Source organism: Eptesicus fuscus, chromosome 4 (genome assembly GCF_027574615.1).
Source record: "Eptesicus fuscus isolate TK198812 chromosome 4, DD_ASM_mEF_20220401, whole genome shotgun sequence".
In the NCBI taxonomy this organism is placed as follows: Eukaryota; Metazoa; Chordata; class Mammalia; order Chiroptera; family Vespertilionidae; genus Eptesicus; species Eptesicus fuscus.
In genome coordinates, this window is record NC_072476.1 from 47431590 (window position 1) to 47448495 (window position 16906).

General features: G+C 39.9%; 1 protein-coding gene across 3 annotated transcripts in view; it reads left to right on the top strand.

Annotated features, from left to right (window-relative positions):
• Positions 1 to 16906, top strand: part of EPB41L4A (erythrocyte membrane protein band 4.1 like 4A) — a 218207-nt gene that overhangs the window by 192398 nt on the left and 8903 nt on the right. For 2 of the 3 annotated variants that reach the window (XR_008555830.1, XM_008144480.3), the window contains exon 18: positions 9688 to 9807. The exons of the other annotated variant lie outside the window; for it this stretch is intronic. Coding sequence is in view for 1 of the 2 variants with exons in the window: in XM_008144480.3 (XP_008142702.1) it covers positions 9688 to 9807 (120 nt within the window). In the remaining variant the exon portion in view is untranslated. The remainder of the gene's footprint in view (positions 1 to 9687; positions 9808 to 16906) is intronic. 3 annotated transcript variants of the gene reach the window in all.

The window sequence follows — 16906 nt, forward strand, 5'->3', positions numbered from 1 at the left end:
CGTCTTTTAGGAAACCTCAGCACTTTGAACTGAGTTTCTTACCTTTACTAGTATAATAAGATAAACAATTTGACAGTGAGGTTCCTTCTTGTTAATTAAAAACAAAGGTGATCTATATTTAGGTACAACATGTAGTGAATTTGACTAAGGATAGTAAGAAATTTTACTGTGAGTAGAGGGGTTTCTCCCTGAAGTACTTTTTAATATATATATATATTTAAAATTGATTTTAGAGAGCAAGGGAGAGGGAGAGAGAGATAGAAACATCAATGAGACAGGATAATTGATCTCCCTACACTGGGAATTGAGCCTGTAACCTGGGCATATGACCTTACCTGGAATCGAGCCGGTAACCTTTTGGTTCATGGGTTGATGCTTAACCACTGAGCCATACTGGCTGGGTGTCCCTGAAGTATCTTTTAACATGATGTTACTATATTTTGCCCAACCAAAAACGAGGGATTCATTGTTGTATAGATTCCATAGTTTCAGCCTCATGTAGATGTACATACAAATATGTGTTTATATTTATATCAGGCACATACAATTAGATGGGGAAATGCAGTTTATTCATATCTTTAGGACTCATTTTTTAAGAGCTTCTTAATAACATCATTTGACATGTAATCAGCATTAGTGATGGCTTAATGCATTAATCAGTTCTCCCTGGTAGCAAAATGATTATTTGAAAACAAGTGTTCTCATAGTGCCAGTTTGGGAGTGAGAAGGATTTGGTTGCTGCTGTACCAGTTGCTAACCCAGTGGTTCTCAACTGGGGACAATTTTGCCCTCCCCTCCGCTCCCTGAGGATATTGGGCCATGTTTTGAGACACTTTTGATTGTCATAATTGGGCGAGGGGATTGCTATAGACCAGGATACTGCTAAATACCCTACAATGTACAGACTGCCCCCTACAACAAAGAAATATCTGGCCCCCAAAAATATATCAGTAGTGCTGCTGTTAGAAACCCATTCTCACCGGATGTGGAACTCTGGCCTGGTTGTTTTTGCTTTTCTGGGTCGTCTTTTTATCTTCTGTAAAATGAGGAAGTTGGACGAGATAATCTCCAAGGGCCTTCTTTAGTACTCAGAGCCCTTGTGCTTGGCACACACTGAATCAGCCTCCCTCTCTGACTACAAAGCCGTGCAACAATAGCCCAGACAGCATTGTGAGCGCAGACCATTTCCTTAGCGCTTTCTCTGTGGAGCCTTCTTGGGGGCCGGAATCACACTATACAGAGGTGAGATCTCAGTGTGTTATAACACTCTTCTCAAGGGAATGATCCAGTTTCTTCTTCTGTAAAAGCCCAAGTGTGGAGGGCAGCTCTCCCTGAGGTCCCCTCTTCCTGCTCTAAAATTCACAGTCTTCACAAACAACACAAAACAAAGCAAAATATCCCACCTTCTCCCCCACCACACACACACACACACACACACACACACACACACACACACACAGTTGTACTTACTGATCAAGCCAGTATCTTAAATTTATTTCTCTTTTGCTTGGTATATTTTAAATTGTGCTCGTAGACGCTATAGTCTCAACTTCTCAGAAGGTGGCCTGTTTAAAAACAGTGTCTTTTGGGGCCAAAAAGCACTCATGGTGACATTTGCTGTTCAAAGTGAAACACTATTGAAGGGTTGCCAGCAAATCCTTAAATAGCTCATTACTGATCTACTTGCTCCAGTATTCCTTGTAGGTGTTTTCTCCCTCAAGACTTTCTCTCCCACCCCACCCCACCCCATGCACAGCTTTCTAGGTTGGAATTCTTTGTATTGTGTAAGTAGTGTATTTTAGAATGGTGGTGGTCCTGAGTGTTTAAATGCAAATAGTGCTTCGTAAGGCTGTTAATGAGAAATCACTTTCCAAACACACCGACACAGAGGCTTTCAGACTCATTTTACCTGCCGGAACATTGCCCCGGGGTTTCATAAGTTGCCTGTGTCTGTCAAAGATGAGCTCTAGAGTCTAGATCTCAGGGGCACAGGAAAAAAAGTGGGCAGAGGAAGAAATACGTCTTTCAGTTGCAGTGCCCACTCCTGCAAATTCTCGTGCAGCAGGTGACGGCGGGTGTGCAGGAGAAGCTGCAAGCATGGCTGCCTCCGGGGGCCACTTACACATTCTGCTGTGCGCCCACTAACCCTCTATCCCATTATTAGCCTTTTACATTTTGCCAGAGCCCACTCCTTCCACATCAGGATGCGTAGGTCTGAATATTCAAACTGCAGCCCTGCTGACGGTCCTAGTGGGTCTTCTGTCTGTGATGGAGGCTCCTCTCCTGACTTCCTAGTTGTGCAGAAGACTCTGTTTTGGGGGGAGGATATCTCTTCTACTTCATCCGCCCTTCCTTATCCCAGAAGCAGTGTGGCCCAGCCAGGCTCTCCACCGAGTCCTTTGTGCTTTTGCCAAAGGACGCCGGTCACCCTAGAATGGGGCAAACCGCCTCGAACGTGCTGACGTTCTGCTTCCCGCAGCAAGGTCTCAAAATTCAGCCCTGTTGTACTCAGGTGCACGCGTTAGGGTTTTGAGTCTTATACCTAAGGTCAGAAGGGTCAGCCATCTGGTCTCTAGAGGTTGGAGTGCCTGGGCTGTGCTCTGGACTTGACCAGGGTGTATATTGAAGGAGAACCCAGGAAGTAGATTTACCAGAGGGAAACCGTTCACAAACCAGCTTTCCCTGAAAACACCTTGCGTTTAATAAAATATCCTGCACATTCAAAGAAACCAGTCTGCAAAACATGCTCCGTGCTATCGATGGAATCGGCATCCTTTGAGCACTCACCAGGGAGAATCTGTGGGTCACCCACTCACTAGCTTTGATGTGTGGCTAGGCTTTTAGGATTCTGAAGCGGGAGGTTTGGAGGGGGTGGAGGGGCAGCGACTTGAGGAGTAGTCTGGTGTTTTTTGCATAAGCATACAAGTGGAAGTAACTCTGGAGCTTGGTGAAGATTATGAGAGTAAAAGATGCCCTGGCCGGGTGGTTCAGGTGGTTGGAGCATCATCCCGTACACCAAAAAGGTGGCGGGTTCCATTCCCAGTCAGGGCACATACCTAGGTTGTGGGTTCAATCCCTGGTTGGGGTGCATACGGGAGGCAACCCACTGATGTTTCTCTCTCACATCGATGTTTCTTTCTCTCTCTTTAAAAAAAAAGTCAATTAAAAACATATCCTCGGGTGGGGATTTTAAAATAGAAGAATAAAAGAAATGAGAAGTCTGGAGTCAGAGCAGGACTAGAGTAAATTGGTAACAGGAGACCATTTGGACCTTTCCCTAATTTTATCCCGGGATATTTGCATGACAAAGTCATTAGTTATGTATGTGAGGCTGTGTGTGGGCGCATGTGTGTACACACGGGTGCAGTAGAGCACAGAACAAAGAATCGGGGAGCCTGTGCTATAAATTTGACCCAGCTTTGAAGAACTCTGTGGCTAGGAGCTGGTTACCTTGCCCTCTGAATCTCAGTTTTCCCATATGCAAAGTGCAATGATACCTGTCCTGTCGACCTCACAAGAGGTTTGTAAACATCCCGGAGATAATAGATGTGCTTTGAGAAGTAGGAAGTGCCCTGCACAGGCAGGCACTGTAGATGAGTGAGAGCAGTCAGCACTGCTCCCTGCTGTCTGAAGTCCCTGTTGTATCCGTAAGCCAGGGCCCAGCTCCCTTTAACAGAGAGGACGTCCGTGTTTCTAACATGAATTTTTCCTGCCACAAATGTTGTTAGTTTCTTCCTGCCCTTTAGATCTCTTTCAGAATCTGTATCTGAATAATGGATTAAGATGGTTTTAAATCTTTTAAATGTGTTCCACAAGGTCTTTTGTATTATTTTCCTTAAAAAAAAAAAAAAAGGAAGAAGAAGAAACTGTCTTCTGTGGCACTGCAACTAACAGGCACGATGCATCTGAGTAGGGCATGATGTTGGTAGGATTTTGTAGAGGGGTTAAAAAAAGAACTTTATTGTTCCTGTGCCCGAAGGGAAAAAACAAACCAAAACAAAAATGTGTTTTGGATGATAGCAAGCTTAAACCAGTGGGGCATTTCTTCCAGATAGCCTGGAAAGAGGTAACTGTTTCCTTGCTAGCCTTCCCTCCTGCCCGGTTTCTGATTTAGGTAGAGGCTGCAGACCAGGTAGAAATTGTGGGCACGGAGAGAGCCATTCACACAAAGCCAGTGGAAGCAGTGTTCGCCATGCTACAGATTGCAAGGGTTTCTGATTTCCACTCTAATAAGTCATTTCAAAATGTAGACATTTGATGTGGATGAATTAGGGCTTCCAGAGCATAATCAAAGTTGACAAGAGATGACTGGAGGTGCAAAGCGGCAGCCGCTGAAGAATGACGTCTGATTACTGAGCGAGGGCAAAGCAGGTTGAAAAATTAGGAAAACAGAAGGAGAGCTTGAAAGAGACATTGCACCAAAAGGTATCCCATTTTGCAGGGAGAGCATAAGGAATAAGTGGGAGAGACAGAAGCATCTTTAAGAGCAAATAAAAATAATTTATTGATGATGGGGGAAAGTTGGGAAAAGCAAATGAATTTTTTGCTTGGTGGTCTTAAGGGAGTAGGTCGGCAGATGCCTGGAACCAACATAAATTTCCCTAGGGAAGAAAAACTGAAAATAAAAGAAAAAGAAGGTTCGTTTATGGCAGGTGATTCGAAAATGAGTGCAGTTGATGAGAAACACAAGGCTACAATCAGTTGGGACCCGCAGGCTTAATATCAGCGATGGAGTGGCCATATGAAGCAGTTGTCTGGAAAGCCGTGCCATAGATGAAGAGTAGAGGTTTGTCTCAGTGTGTCTGACTGGTTTGAAATAAAACACAGATAGAGAAAAATAGAGTTTAAAGCTAGACAGGATCTTCGCAATAATTAGGTAGATTGAAAACCTGAGACCTGACCAAAGAAGTTAAGCAATTTGCCCAGATAATGGCAGAGCGGGGACCAGGCAGAGCGCTGTGTATTGCTCATATATTCTTGGAGCTTCATTATACATTCGCTTTGTGAGATTTCTCAGGTTCAGCATTAAATGTGGTCTTTATTTCAGTGAATGAGTAGTGAATTAGAACTGGTGTAAAGGATGGTCCTATTAGGAACAAAACCGCCCGGGTAAAGGTGGAGAGCAGAGTAAAGCCCATGAGAGTTTGTATAAGAATCCATTTCATGTGAAGAATTCTGCCGAAGAGGCAGAGCTATAATTGGGCAGACAGGAAAGAAGAGACTAGGAATAGTCATTATCTTCATTTTTGTTATCAAACGATTATATGGCATTTCATCTTCAAACCTTTTGCAGACTTTAATTAAGTGTCACATACACTTATAATCTAAATTGCATGCATCTCCGGAAGAGTAAGGTATTGAAATTTGGTGAGACGTGGGGGAAAAAATATTAGAATTCTTCTATCCTGAAATGCCATTGAAATTTGTTCTATTTTGAAGCAAACTCCTTCCTTATACATTAAAAAACGAAAGCCTTGTCATAAGGCTCCCTACCCCAACTATTAACTCTGTATAGTTTTAGATAAGAAACTAGGTATAATATGATAAATTTAGTTATTGCGTCTAAGGATACAGGAAGGAAACAGCATTTTTGAGGTTCACTTTAAATGCAACATTTGAAATTTAGTATTTTCCCAGTGAAAATTATAATGGACTCTTTTCTCCCCCTTGACATTTAAAAATTTTTATTTTTGTTGTTAAAAGTATTACAGGTATCCCCCCTTTTTCCTCCCATTGACCGAAGCCTTCCCCTTGGTACGTTCATGACTGTCATGTAAGAGCACATTGTGACTTTTTAAAAGGTACTGTTTTTCTTTTTTTTAAAAAAAATATATATTTTATTGATTTTTTACAGAGAGGAAGGGGGAGGGATAGAGAGATAGAAACATCGATGAAAGAGAAACATCAATCAGCTGCCTCCTGCACACCCCCTACTGGGGATGTGCCCGCAGCCAAGGTACATGCCCTTGACCGGAATCCAACCTGGGACCCTTGAGTCCACAGGCTCTATCCACTGAGCCAAACCGGTTAGGGCAGGTACTGTTTTTCTTAATGTAAATCCCTACATCATAATTAAAATATAGCAGGAAAGCCCTGACTAGTGTGGCTCAGTTGGTTGGGGGTCGTCCCAGGCACTAAAAGGTTGCTAGTTCGATAGCTGGTCAGGGCTCATGCCCAGGTTGTGGGCTCAATCCCTGGTGGGAGGTGTGCTGGAGGCAGTCCATCCATTTTTTGCTCTCACATCAATATATCTCTCTTCTTCCTTTCTCTCTCTCTCTCTCTCTCTCTCTCTCTCACTCTCTCACACACACACACACACACACACACGGAAAAGGAGCAAAACGAACACTTGTGTATCCCACACCTAAGGATGGATGAGACTTACAGGTGCATTATAGGAGCTGCCTTTACATTTAAAGATTTATTTATTCACTCATGCATAAACAAAATAGTTAACTTCTGCCTCTTAAGGACTGGATGGTATCATATTCTTGCTTTTAGTCCTAAGATTTTCCTTTCCATGCCGCACCTGTATTTTCTGGAACAGTTCATTGATGGGCGAAATGACACTTTCATTCTTGTAATGAGGCACCATTAACTGGAAGCCTTTTGTAAGGGTGTAATTTCAAACTTCATTACAGACTAAGGCAGCCACGCCACCATTACTCAGGAAAATGTGCTTCTGTTGTGACTCTTCAATGAGCCTTACATTTTTAATGCAGCGCGTTCGAATATTTATGAAGCAGTGTCGCCAGTAGAGGGCACCTGTCTTTTAAACATGTGGGTCACAAGGATATTCATTGCCAGGGTTTCACTGCCCTTGCTTTAGACTTTTAGAAGAGTTAAAGGTACATGCCATAGTCTGAAATTTCTTCCGATGCAGTTCTTATTCGTGGCAAGGTACAGGGACTCTGTGGGCTCATGTTTCAGGAGCTTTCTTTTTCTTCATCAAGGTAAAGACTTGGTATGAAGGTAGCCAGTTAAATTCTACAATAAAGAATGCACAATAAAATAAATAAAATAAAATAAAATGAAAAAAAAAAAAGAGAGGAAGGAAGGAAGGAAGAAAGGACATACACTTATTGTGCTTCCTTTTAAATGTCTAGCCTCTGGGAAAAATCTGTTTGCCAAAGTCTGGCCTCAGCCTTGCTCATAAGGCTTGACCTCTCAGAAATAAAGATGCTGATTTCCTGATAAAACAAACACTGACATTGTGAAATTTAGTCCTGCCCATGACTGTGCAGCCATATTGTTCAGAATGGAAGCTCTAGAGGATTAGGAGTTAGGAGACCTGGGTTTGATGTCTTTCCCTGGGCACTGTGAGGTGTGGGTGCCTGGGGGGAAGGAGATAGCTCTTTGACAGCTGCTACTTCCCCATTGACTGTCTCGATCTAACTTTGAATCCCTCAGTCCAGCTCTGCTCCCCCGTCAGACTGTCACAGAATCCATAAGATGGTTTGAGGTGTAGGTTCTGGCTGTGAAAAATACATGTATGTATGAGTATACACACACACATATACAAGCACATAGCATTTTCAAATTGGAGTGTTTCAAACAATGGTTAATAATTATGTCCTCAAGCAGTTTACCTACTCTTATTTTTCTTCAAATACTTGTAATGTTGAGATCCATAGCAGTATATGTTGGCTTTTAATTTCCTCTGTTCAGGCCATGAGAGAGGGAATCTGTGAAACATACCATGACTGTATCCTGTTAATTTTCAAATAGCCTGTTAGAATGGAAAGCTTTAGCAAGGAAATATATACAGTTCAAGGGTTTGAAGTGTGTTACGGATAATTTTTCACTTAACACAATTCCTCCTTAATCTAGAGGGACTTAAACAGTTTCTTCCTCAGAAGGTACTGTGTTGTTTGTTTTGTCTTTACTTGAATTTGCCTTACATTTTCTCTAAGTTATATGTGAAATGAATATTTACTATCAATCTACTGATATGCATTTATAAGCAAATCCATGTATCCACACCACAGCCTATATTTAGTTCCTTCACAGAGCAACCAGAAGACATCTGTTTAGCGCAGGGGTCCTCAAACTTTTTAAACAGGGGGCCAGTTCACTGTCCCTCAGACCGTTGGAGGGCCGGACTATAGTTTAACTATGAACAAATTCCTATGCACACTGCACATATCTTATTTTGAAGTAAAAAAACAAAACGGCAAAAACACCCGCATGTGGCCCGCGGGCCGTAGTTTGAGGACGCCTGGTTTAGCGAGAGAAATGACTCCAAACTTACCTGTTCAGTTCATTTTGGTTTTGAAGCGTTTATGCTCATCCAGTCCCAGTACTGGGATGATTTCCTTGCAATTTGGTGCTTCTCTCCCAAACCCTGGGAGTGTCAGTGTGTGAAATGAATGCACCGGAACAGTTTCCTGAGGATTTACATAAATTAAAAGTTAAATATTCAAATAACAGGTGTTTAATTTTTGCAAGGAATACTCATGGCTTCACAGCGTTGCAGTGCATCCCAGGCAGTATTTGCACATTAATTAAGCACTTGCTTTAATTATGCACTCACTTAACTTCACTCCTACAACACCTCACCTTGTTGCTAAAAAGACGATATAGTGAACATCCAGAGCTTCTTCAGTGTGATCCATGGATGGGTTTTGTTAGGTCCATGTGGTACCTTAACATACAGAATTGCTTGCCATTACTTAAAATTGGAAGAATTCACTTTAAACATTCAGATTTGTGGATTATCTTTTTAAAAATAAAAAATCGGGTATTGTCCTGTGATCTCACATGGCGGGTGCCTATGCTCCCCAGTTCCCGCCTGCTTCGGATTTGCTCTGGATTTTCTGGTCCCTCATTTACATATCCTGCTTGGCCCCTGGCCACCTTGAGTGTTCGCCCCTCTTGGGCCTGTGAGCAGCCATAGCCTGAATGCTCTGTGCCTGCCCAGCAGCTAATGCATGATGCCACCACATTTAACTTTGTTGCACTTCTGGTTTTCTGTCTTAAACAATGGGAATTATATCTGGAAACTATTGACCATGAAAACTTTGATAATTTAGTATGATTTTTTTAAAGAGCATTTTAACATAAAAATATTTATTGCTGCTCTGGTTAGCACGTTTTAAAGAACGATTTTCTTTCATGTTTTAAGATTGTCTCTATAGCAGACGCCACTCTTTAGTCAAAACTTGAATATGTTATATGTCAGATGGGTACTAGACTTATGGCGGGATCACTTCATAAGTTATATAAATGTCTAACCACTCTGCTGTACACCTGAAACTAATATAATATTGAATTAGTTGCAAAGTAAATTTTTAAAAATCTTAAATATGTTTTTGTTTGACATATTGTTTTCTAAGAAAATTTTAAGCCAAAGGTAGAAGTCTGAAAATAACTAATACATGCTTACATATTTATGTATAAATATTATAATATATTCATAAGTATATACATATATACAAGTACATACCAATTATATATTATAATATTTATACATAAATACATATATACTTAGGTGTTAATCCATTCAATACATTCTTAACTTCGAGTTAATGATAATGAAATTGCTTCTTCTTAAATAACTTCATTTTTCTTAATCACTTTTAAGTAATTTGATCATTTCTAAATATCACAAGTCGGTTTTGGATGAACCAAAACACAAAGCACCACATGTGTGGACATTAACTTTAGATGAATGGTCTTCCTTTTCAGAATACGGCAGGAGAACGATATGGTTGATTCAGCGCCTCAGTGGGAAGCTGTATTAAGGAGACAAAAGGAAAAAAATCAGGCGGACCCCAACAACAGGCGATCCAGACACAGATCTCGCTCGTACGTGGACTCTTTCTATACCTTGATTAAAAAACGCTGAGCTTGAAGGAGCATGTGGCTTCTAGGGCAAAGTGGGCTGTCTCTTTCAAGCCTTCTGAAGTGATTTAGTTCAACCTTGATTATCCCATTGTTTATTTTTCATATTGACCTCCTCATATTTGTGACATTCATTAATGATATCTGAAGCTGTAGAAGTTGGAGCAAAGCCAACCCAAAGTATCATAAAAAAACAAGGCCATCAAAGTTGTGTTTTGTTTTTAAACAAAAGCATATCTTCAACTGAATAAACAGGAACAGTCTCCTTTGTTCTGGAGCCTGTCTGTTGGTGAAATACCTGCTGCTTCTCTCAATTGGAGTCTGCAGAATTCTCTCAAGTCTTGTTCCAGGTTGAACGAGATGTGAATATCTTCCCATCAAATTACCATTTGTGAGCAGTAGTCAGGGAGTGATTCATTACACCCCAATGTTGGAATTTGCCTGCTCCTTCTGTTGCTAGGCAATGCCATGTGTGAGCACAATTACCCCATTACGATGAGACTGCCAGACCCCCAAATTAGTTTTCTTTTGAGCTGGTGAAGTTTATATATTTGTTATTAATGTGCATATTGGCCAGATGTAGACTCTCCAGCACCCCTCCACTTCCCAAAGCACACCTTTTGAAATCCCTTTGTGACCCTAGGATTTGGTGTGTGGTGTTGCTTACTAGAGGAAGGAGGGATTAGAATCGCAGGGCGGTAGAGGGCTGCTGGGGAGTGGATTTGGAGACAGACTGTGTAGGTAGGTGGGAGCTCTGAGGGAGCCAGGCAGAAGGATTCCAGCTCAGGTTAACAGAGGCTGGGGAGGACTCCGCAGGGTACACCCCAGAACCCTGCATGACTCCAAGGGATGCTCCTCAGTCTTAGATGCTTGCTTTTTACCCAGAATATATATATATATTTTATCTGTAGTACTTCAGAAGGAGTGATGTCTGTTTCTTCTGTAATAGGAAATTTGCAAGAACACAAAGCAGTGTTATAGTAGGTCTTCACTTAATATCATTAATGTGACTTTCAGCAAAAATCAGCTTTATCACAGGCTGATGTAAAGAGTTAAGTTCCTACAGCACCTCATCAACATTATAAGGAAAGGATGTTATTCGAGGACCTGCTGTACACTCCTATAGATTTATTCATTATGCCATAATGTTTTTGTTCTGAAAACTAATTAAAATGTTCAATTTAAAGCAGACGTTAATAAAAAGCTTCCTTTGTCCTGGATACTATCTCTTTGCAACTCCATTAAAAAAGAGAGGTTTAGATGTGGATAAATCAAGACCTCACTGAAGCCCTAACCTGTTTGGCTCAGTGGATAGAGCGTCGGCCCGCGAACTAACCGGTCCTGCAGACTACTAGTAAAGGGTCCCAGGTTCGATTCCAGTCAAGGGCATGTACCTTGGTTGTAGGGACATCCTCAGTAGGGGGTGTGCAGGAGGCAGCTGATCGATGTTTCTCTCTCATTGATGTTTCTTTTTAAAAAAATATATATTTTATTAACTTTTTACAGAGAGGAAGGAAGAGGGATAGAGAGCTAGAAACATCAATGAGAGAGAAACATCGATCAGCTGCCTCCTGCACACTCCCTACTGGGGATGTGCCCACAACCTAGGTACATGCCCTTGACCAGAATCAAACCTAGGACCCTTCAGTCCGCAGGCCGACGCTCTATCCACTGAGCCAAACCATTCAGGGCTCATCGATGTTTCTAACTCTCTATCCCTCTCCCTACCTCTCTGTAAAAAATATCAATAAAGTGTGTGTGTGTGTGTATCACTGAATATAGTCTAACAAAAAAGCACAGAAACCCAAGAGCAAGACTCAGCATAGTCCTGGGTAAATCTTTTGTAACCATGCTTTTAACCTGTCCATGCAGGATTTTCTATGAGGGACTTATAATACACAAGGTTTGGTGACTTTATATTAAATCTTAAAACAACGTTTAGTTTTCTAATCATTTCTAAAGGACTCAATTCAATTAAATATAAATAGTAAATCTCATGTAATAAAAAAAAGGGAAAAGGAAAATAAAATTAGGAAAAATTCTATAGATAGATTTTTAAGAAGTCAAAATCCATTACTAAAGGCAATACTAAATAAATGAACAATCTATTTATAAATACAATTGATAAGCAGAACAATTCATTGTTGTTGAGTATTATAGTTACTTTAATCCAGTAGTATTACTGGGCAAATATTTGCAGATGGGCCTGGTAATTTAATAATTTTAATGGAGTGACCTGAGGTTTATTTTACAGCGTAAGGAATACACTTTTTTTTTTTTTTAACTGAGGGTAATTTGAGGTGAAATTTACATACAATGAAATTTAAGTGTACAATTCAATGAATTTTAACAAATATTTACATAGTGTATCCATCTTACCAATCAAAATATAGAATTAAAAAGTTCCCTCGTGTTCCTTCTAGTCAGTCCCCATGCTCCATAGGCGACCACTGTTTTGATTTCTATCACCATAGACTAGTGTTTCTCTCTTATTGAACTTCATATAAATGTAGTTATACAATATATGCTCTTTTAAAATCTGCCTTTTTTCACTCAGTGTTTTTACATGTTGTATCTATCAGTGCTTATTTAAAAATTTTAAGTACTAGTCCATTATATGAATATACCACGATTTGTTTAGCCATTCTCCTCTTGATAGACATTTGGATTGTTGCCAGTTTTTGCTATTGTGTTAAAAACTGTTATGGACAATGTGTTAAAAGTTGCTATAGACATTCCTTACAAGTGTATCTGTGGAGTGTGTTTTATTTTACCTTGGGTAAATACCTGGGAGTGGAATTTCTGGGTTAGAGTATATTTGCATATTTAATTTTATAAGAAACTACCAAAATGATTTCCAGAAAGTTTGTATCATTTTATGCCCCCATTAGCAATGTATGAGAGTTCCAGTTCTGACCTATTTGCCAATAGTTGGTTTTGCTCTGTCTTGTTAATTGTAGCTTGTCTAGTAGGTTTGAAGTGGGATCACATTGCGGTTTTAATTAGCATTTTTCTGATGCCTAATGATGTCAACCACATTTTCCTGTGCTTGTTGGTTATTCATAATTTTTAAAATATATTTTTATTGATTTCAGAGAGAAAGGGAGAGGGAGAGAGAGATAAAAACATCAATGCAAGAGAATGATTGATTGGCTGCCTCCTGCACGCCCCTTACTGGGGATCGAGCCTGCAACCCGGGCATGTGCCCTTGACTGGAATAGAACCTGGACCCTTCAAGTCCACAGGCTGACTCTCTAACCACTGAGCAAACCCGGATAGGGCCATAAATTTTTGCCCGTTTTTAATTATGGTGTTCGATTTTTTTAATTATTTATTTTTAGGGTTCTTTATATATTGTGGATATATGTATTATTCTGAATACTTTCTCCTGGCTGTGGTTTGCTTTTTCATGTTCTTAACCTTTTTGTTGTTGTTTTTTACTGTACTCATTTTTTTTTTTCAGGTCTCAGCTAGTTACTTATTTATCCACTTATTTTCCCATTCAACACAGTTTTGCTTTAGTTTCAGATGTCCAGCACAGCAGATAGTTATTCATATAAGTTACAAAGTTTGCTCAGATAATTCAAGTGCCCACCTGGTACCATAGTCATTACAATATTGTTAAATGTATTCCTATGCTTTACCTTATATCCCCATGCCTATTTTGCAACTAACAATATGTACCATCACCTTATTTTATCCCTTTTTTATGATGAGCATAAATTTTAAATTTTGATGAAGATCACTATATCATTTTTTAAATTTCTAGTTAAGACTTTCTGCATCTTAAGGAATATTTGCCTATACTGCAAGATTTTCATATCTTTTCCTAGCAGCTTTACATATTTTGTTCTTATATCTAGATATATGATTCATCTAGAATTAAGTTTTCTGTATGTATGAGGTAGAGGTAGATATTTAGAAGTTTTCCCAATGTGTTTATCAGGTTATTTCAGTATCATTCACTGAAATGCCTTAGGGCATTAGTTGAAAATCAATTTGACTGTTTATATATGGGCCAATTTTGTTTCATTGATCTATTTGTCTATCCCTAAGCCACCACATGTTTTGGTTACTGTAGCTTTACAATAAGACTAGAATCAAGTAGTGTAAATTCTCCAACTTTGTCCCTGTTTTCAAGGTCCTTTTAGCTATTTTAGATCCTTTGCAATTCTATGTAAATTTTGAATCAACTTATATGTTTTCTCCCAGAAAAAGACAATAGAGTGTAGATTAGGATTATGTTGAATCTATAGATCAGTTTTGAGAAAATTAATGTTTTACCCATCCATTTATTTGTCTTTAACTTCTCTTAGCAGTGTTTCATAGTTTTTAATACAGTTATTGCACTTATTTTGTTAAATTTAATTCTAAATATCTAATAGTTTTAATGGTATTGAATTGTACATTTAAAATTGTTATTTACCAATTATCTGTTAGTATATAGAAACAGGCTTATACTGTCTGTTGCCCAATGTCTGAAAAACAATTGCCTTGTACATTTTGTTTTATTTTATAGTTTTTGAGGATGGGAGGGCTCATTTGATAATTTACTCCTTTGGGACCTGAAGTTCAGGAAAACTCTTTCTTATCTTTAAATTGGGTATTACTTCTATCAGATCAACTGAAATCAGAAAAGAATCTAATGGTACCTTAAATTTAAAATCTTATTTAAGCTTTCCTTTTAATCTTATCTACATAATAAAAATATCAGATCAGAGAGGGGATTTTCTCAGACAATGTAAATTACAAGAAGAACTCCTTTAAGAGTTGGATGTGTACCATTCTGGAATTTAGTTTTAAAGCAAATAATAAAAAGATTTAGCAAATGTTGGGATGACTTTGTAACTGAACTTGATTGATTATATAGTATATAGTATATAGCTGATATGGCCAAAGTGCATTTAAAAATATGTATATATTTAAGTGCTGGGAAAATAATCTATTTGAAGAGTAATTCATTCATGCTGCTCTGGCTGCTTGGTTAAACGCAGGTTGGAAAAGAAAGGAAGCGGGAAGAGTAATGAGAAAACTTTTGCAGTGGTCTACATATGAGAGGTGATGTTAGCTCAGGAGGTGGAAATGAAGTGGGTGAATATGCATTTTGGAAGTAGAGCTGACAGAGTCACAATGTGAGAAGCATCGTGGATGAACTTTAGCTTTGGGGCTGATAGATGAAGTGGGTAGCCATGCTGTTTTACTGGGAATGGAGTGAGACAGGCCATTCTGGGGAGAGAGTGTCAAGATTTTTGTTTCATTAGGTTTAAGAAACCAACAATTAAATAGAAATTTCAAGTAGGCAACTAGATCAAAGTGTTATAACTCTACAAGATGATGTGTTTCTTTTAGGGCAAACTGGGCTGTATCTTTTATTTTGCCCTAACCGGTTTGGCTCAGTGATAGAGCGTCGGCCTGCGGACTCAAGAATCCCAGGTTCGATTCCGGTCAGGGCATGTACCTTGTTGCGGGCACATCCCCAATGGGGAATGTGCAGGATGCAGCTGATCGATGTTTCTCTCTCATGATGTTTCTGTAAAAAATCAATAAAATACATTAAAAAACAACAACAACAACAATTAAAAACCTGAGGTTTGTTGACAATTAAGAAAATGTCTGCTGGCTGCTGCTGTCAGACCTCTGTCTACATCTCTGCCTCCCAATGTTAGCTTATTACCGAACCTCCACAAACTTCCAGTATCGTCTATATAACACAAGTATAGAAAGGGATTTTGCTGAACATTTAGTCAGATCACATATGTCAAGTACCGGTGACATCATACATACTCACAGAGCAGTTACTGTAATTAGTAAGTTCTCCAGGTCTTGGTTAATTTCTAGAAACATAGAAGGTATTTGATTTTTTCCCCTTGAGCGGAGGAGGGAAGTGAAAAGTGAGGAGAGTAGGGTGGGGCCAGGTCACATAAAAGTTAAAATTTTGTTCTATGAGAATTTAGGAACCACTACAGCTTTTTTAAAAAGTGGAAGCAGCCCGGCTGGTGTGGCTCAGTGATTGAGCATTGACCTATGAACCAGGAGGTCACAGTTCAATTTCAGGTCAGGACACATGCCTGGGTTGTGAGCTTGATCCCCAGTATGGGGCATGCAGGAGGCAGCTGATCAATGATTCTTTCTCATCATTGCTGTTTCTATCTTTCTCTCCCTCTCCTTTCCTCTCTGAAATCAATAAAAAAAAAAGATATTTTTAAAAAGGGAAAACATGGGTAGAGCAGTGTTTGAAGAAAATAAAATTGTTTTTCAGATATATTTATATTTGGCATTTAGATATACAGTAAACTACTCTCTGAATTACTCTCATACAGTAGGCCCCCTACCCATGGTTTTGGTCAACTGCGGTCCAAAAATAATTCCAGAAATAAACAATTCATAGCTTTTAAATTGTATGCTGTTCTGAGCAGCGTGATGAAATCTCCGCCAGTCCCACTCTGTCCTACCAGGGATGTGAATCTCCACGCTGTGTACACTCCCCTCCTGTTAGTCACTTAGAGTCTTGGTATCAGTTCTACTGTCATGGTGTCACAGTGCTTGTGTTCAAGTTAAGTCTTTTTTTACTTAATAATGGCTCCAAAGCACAGAGTTGTGATGCTGGCAATTCAGATATGCCAAAGAGAGAGTCCTAAAGTGCTTCCTTTAAGTGAAAAGGTGAGGAGAATACATTTTTTGAGAGAGGGAGGAGAGGCCACATTCACATAACTTTTATTATAATATATTTTTATAATTGTTCTGTTTTTATTAGTTGCTAGAGGCCCGTTGCACCAAGATTCATGCAATACGCCTTCCTTCCCCTGGCTGCTGGCACCAGTTTTCCTCCGGCACCCGCGACCTAGGCCTTCGCTCTGGCCGCCGCCTTCCGTCTTCGCTCCAGCTAGAGCGCCACTCCTGTAGCTCCCTCTGCCTCCCGCCCTCCCCCTCATAGCAGGCATCCTGCCCCACCTGGCCGCTCCGCGCCTGCATGCATGCTGCCCAGAGGCCCGGACTGGCTGGGGGATGGGGCCACCTCCATCTTTGTCGGGCTAATTTGCATACTCACTCCTGATTGGCTTGT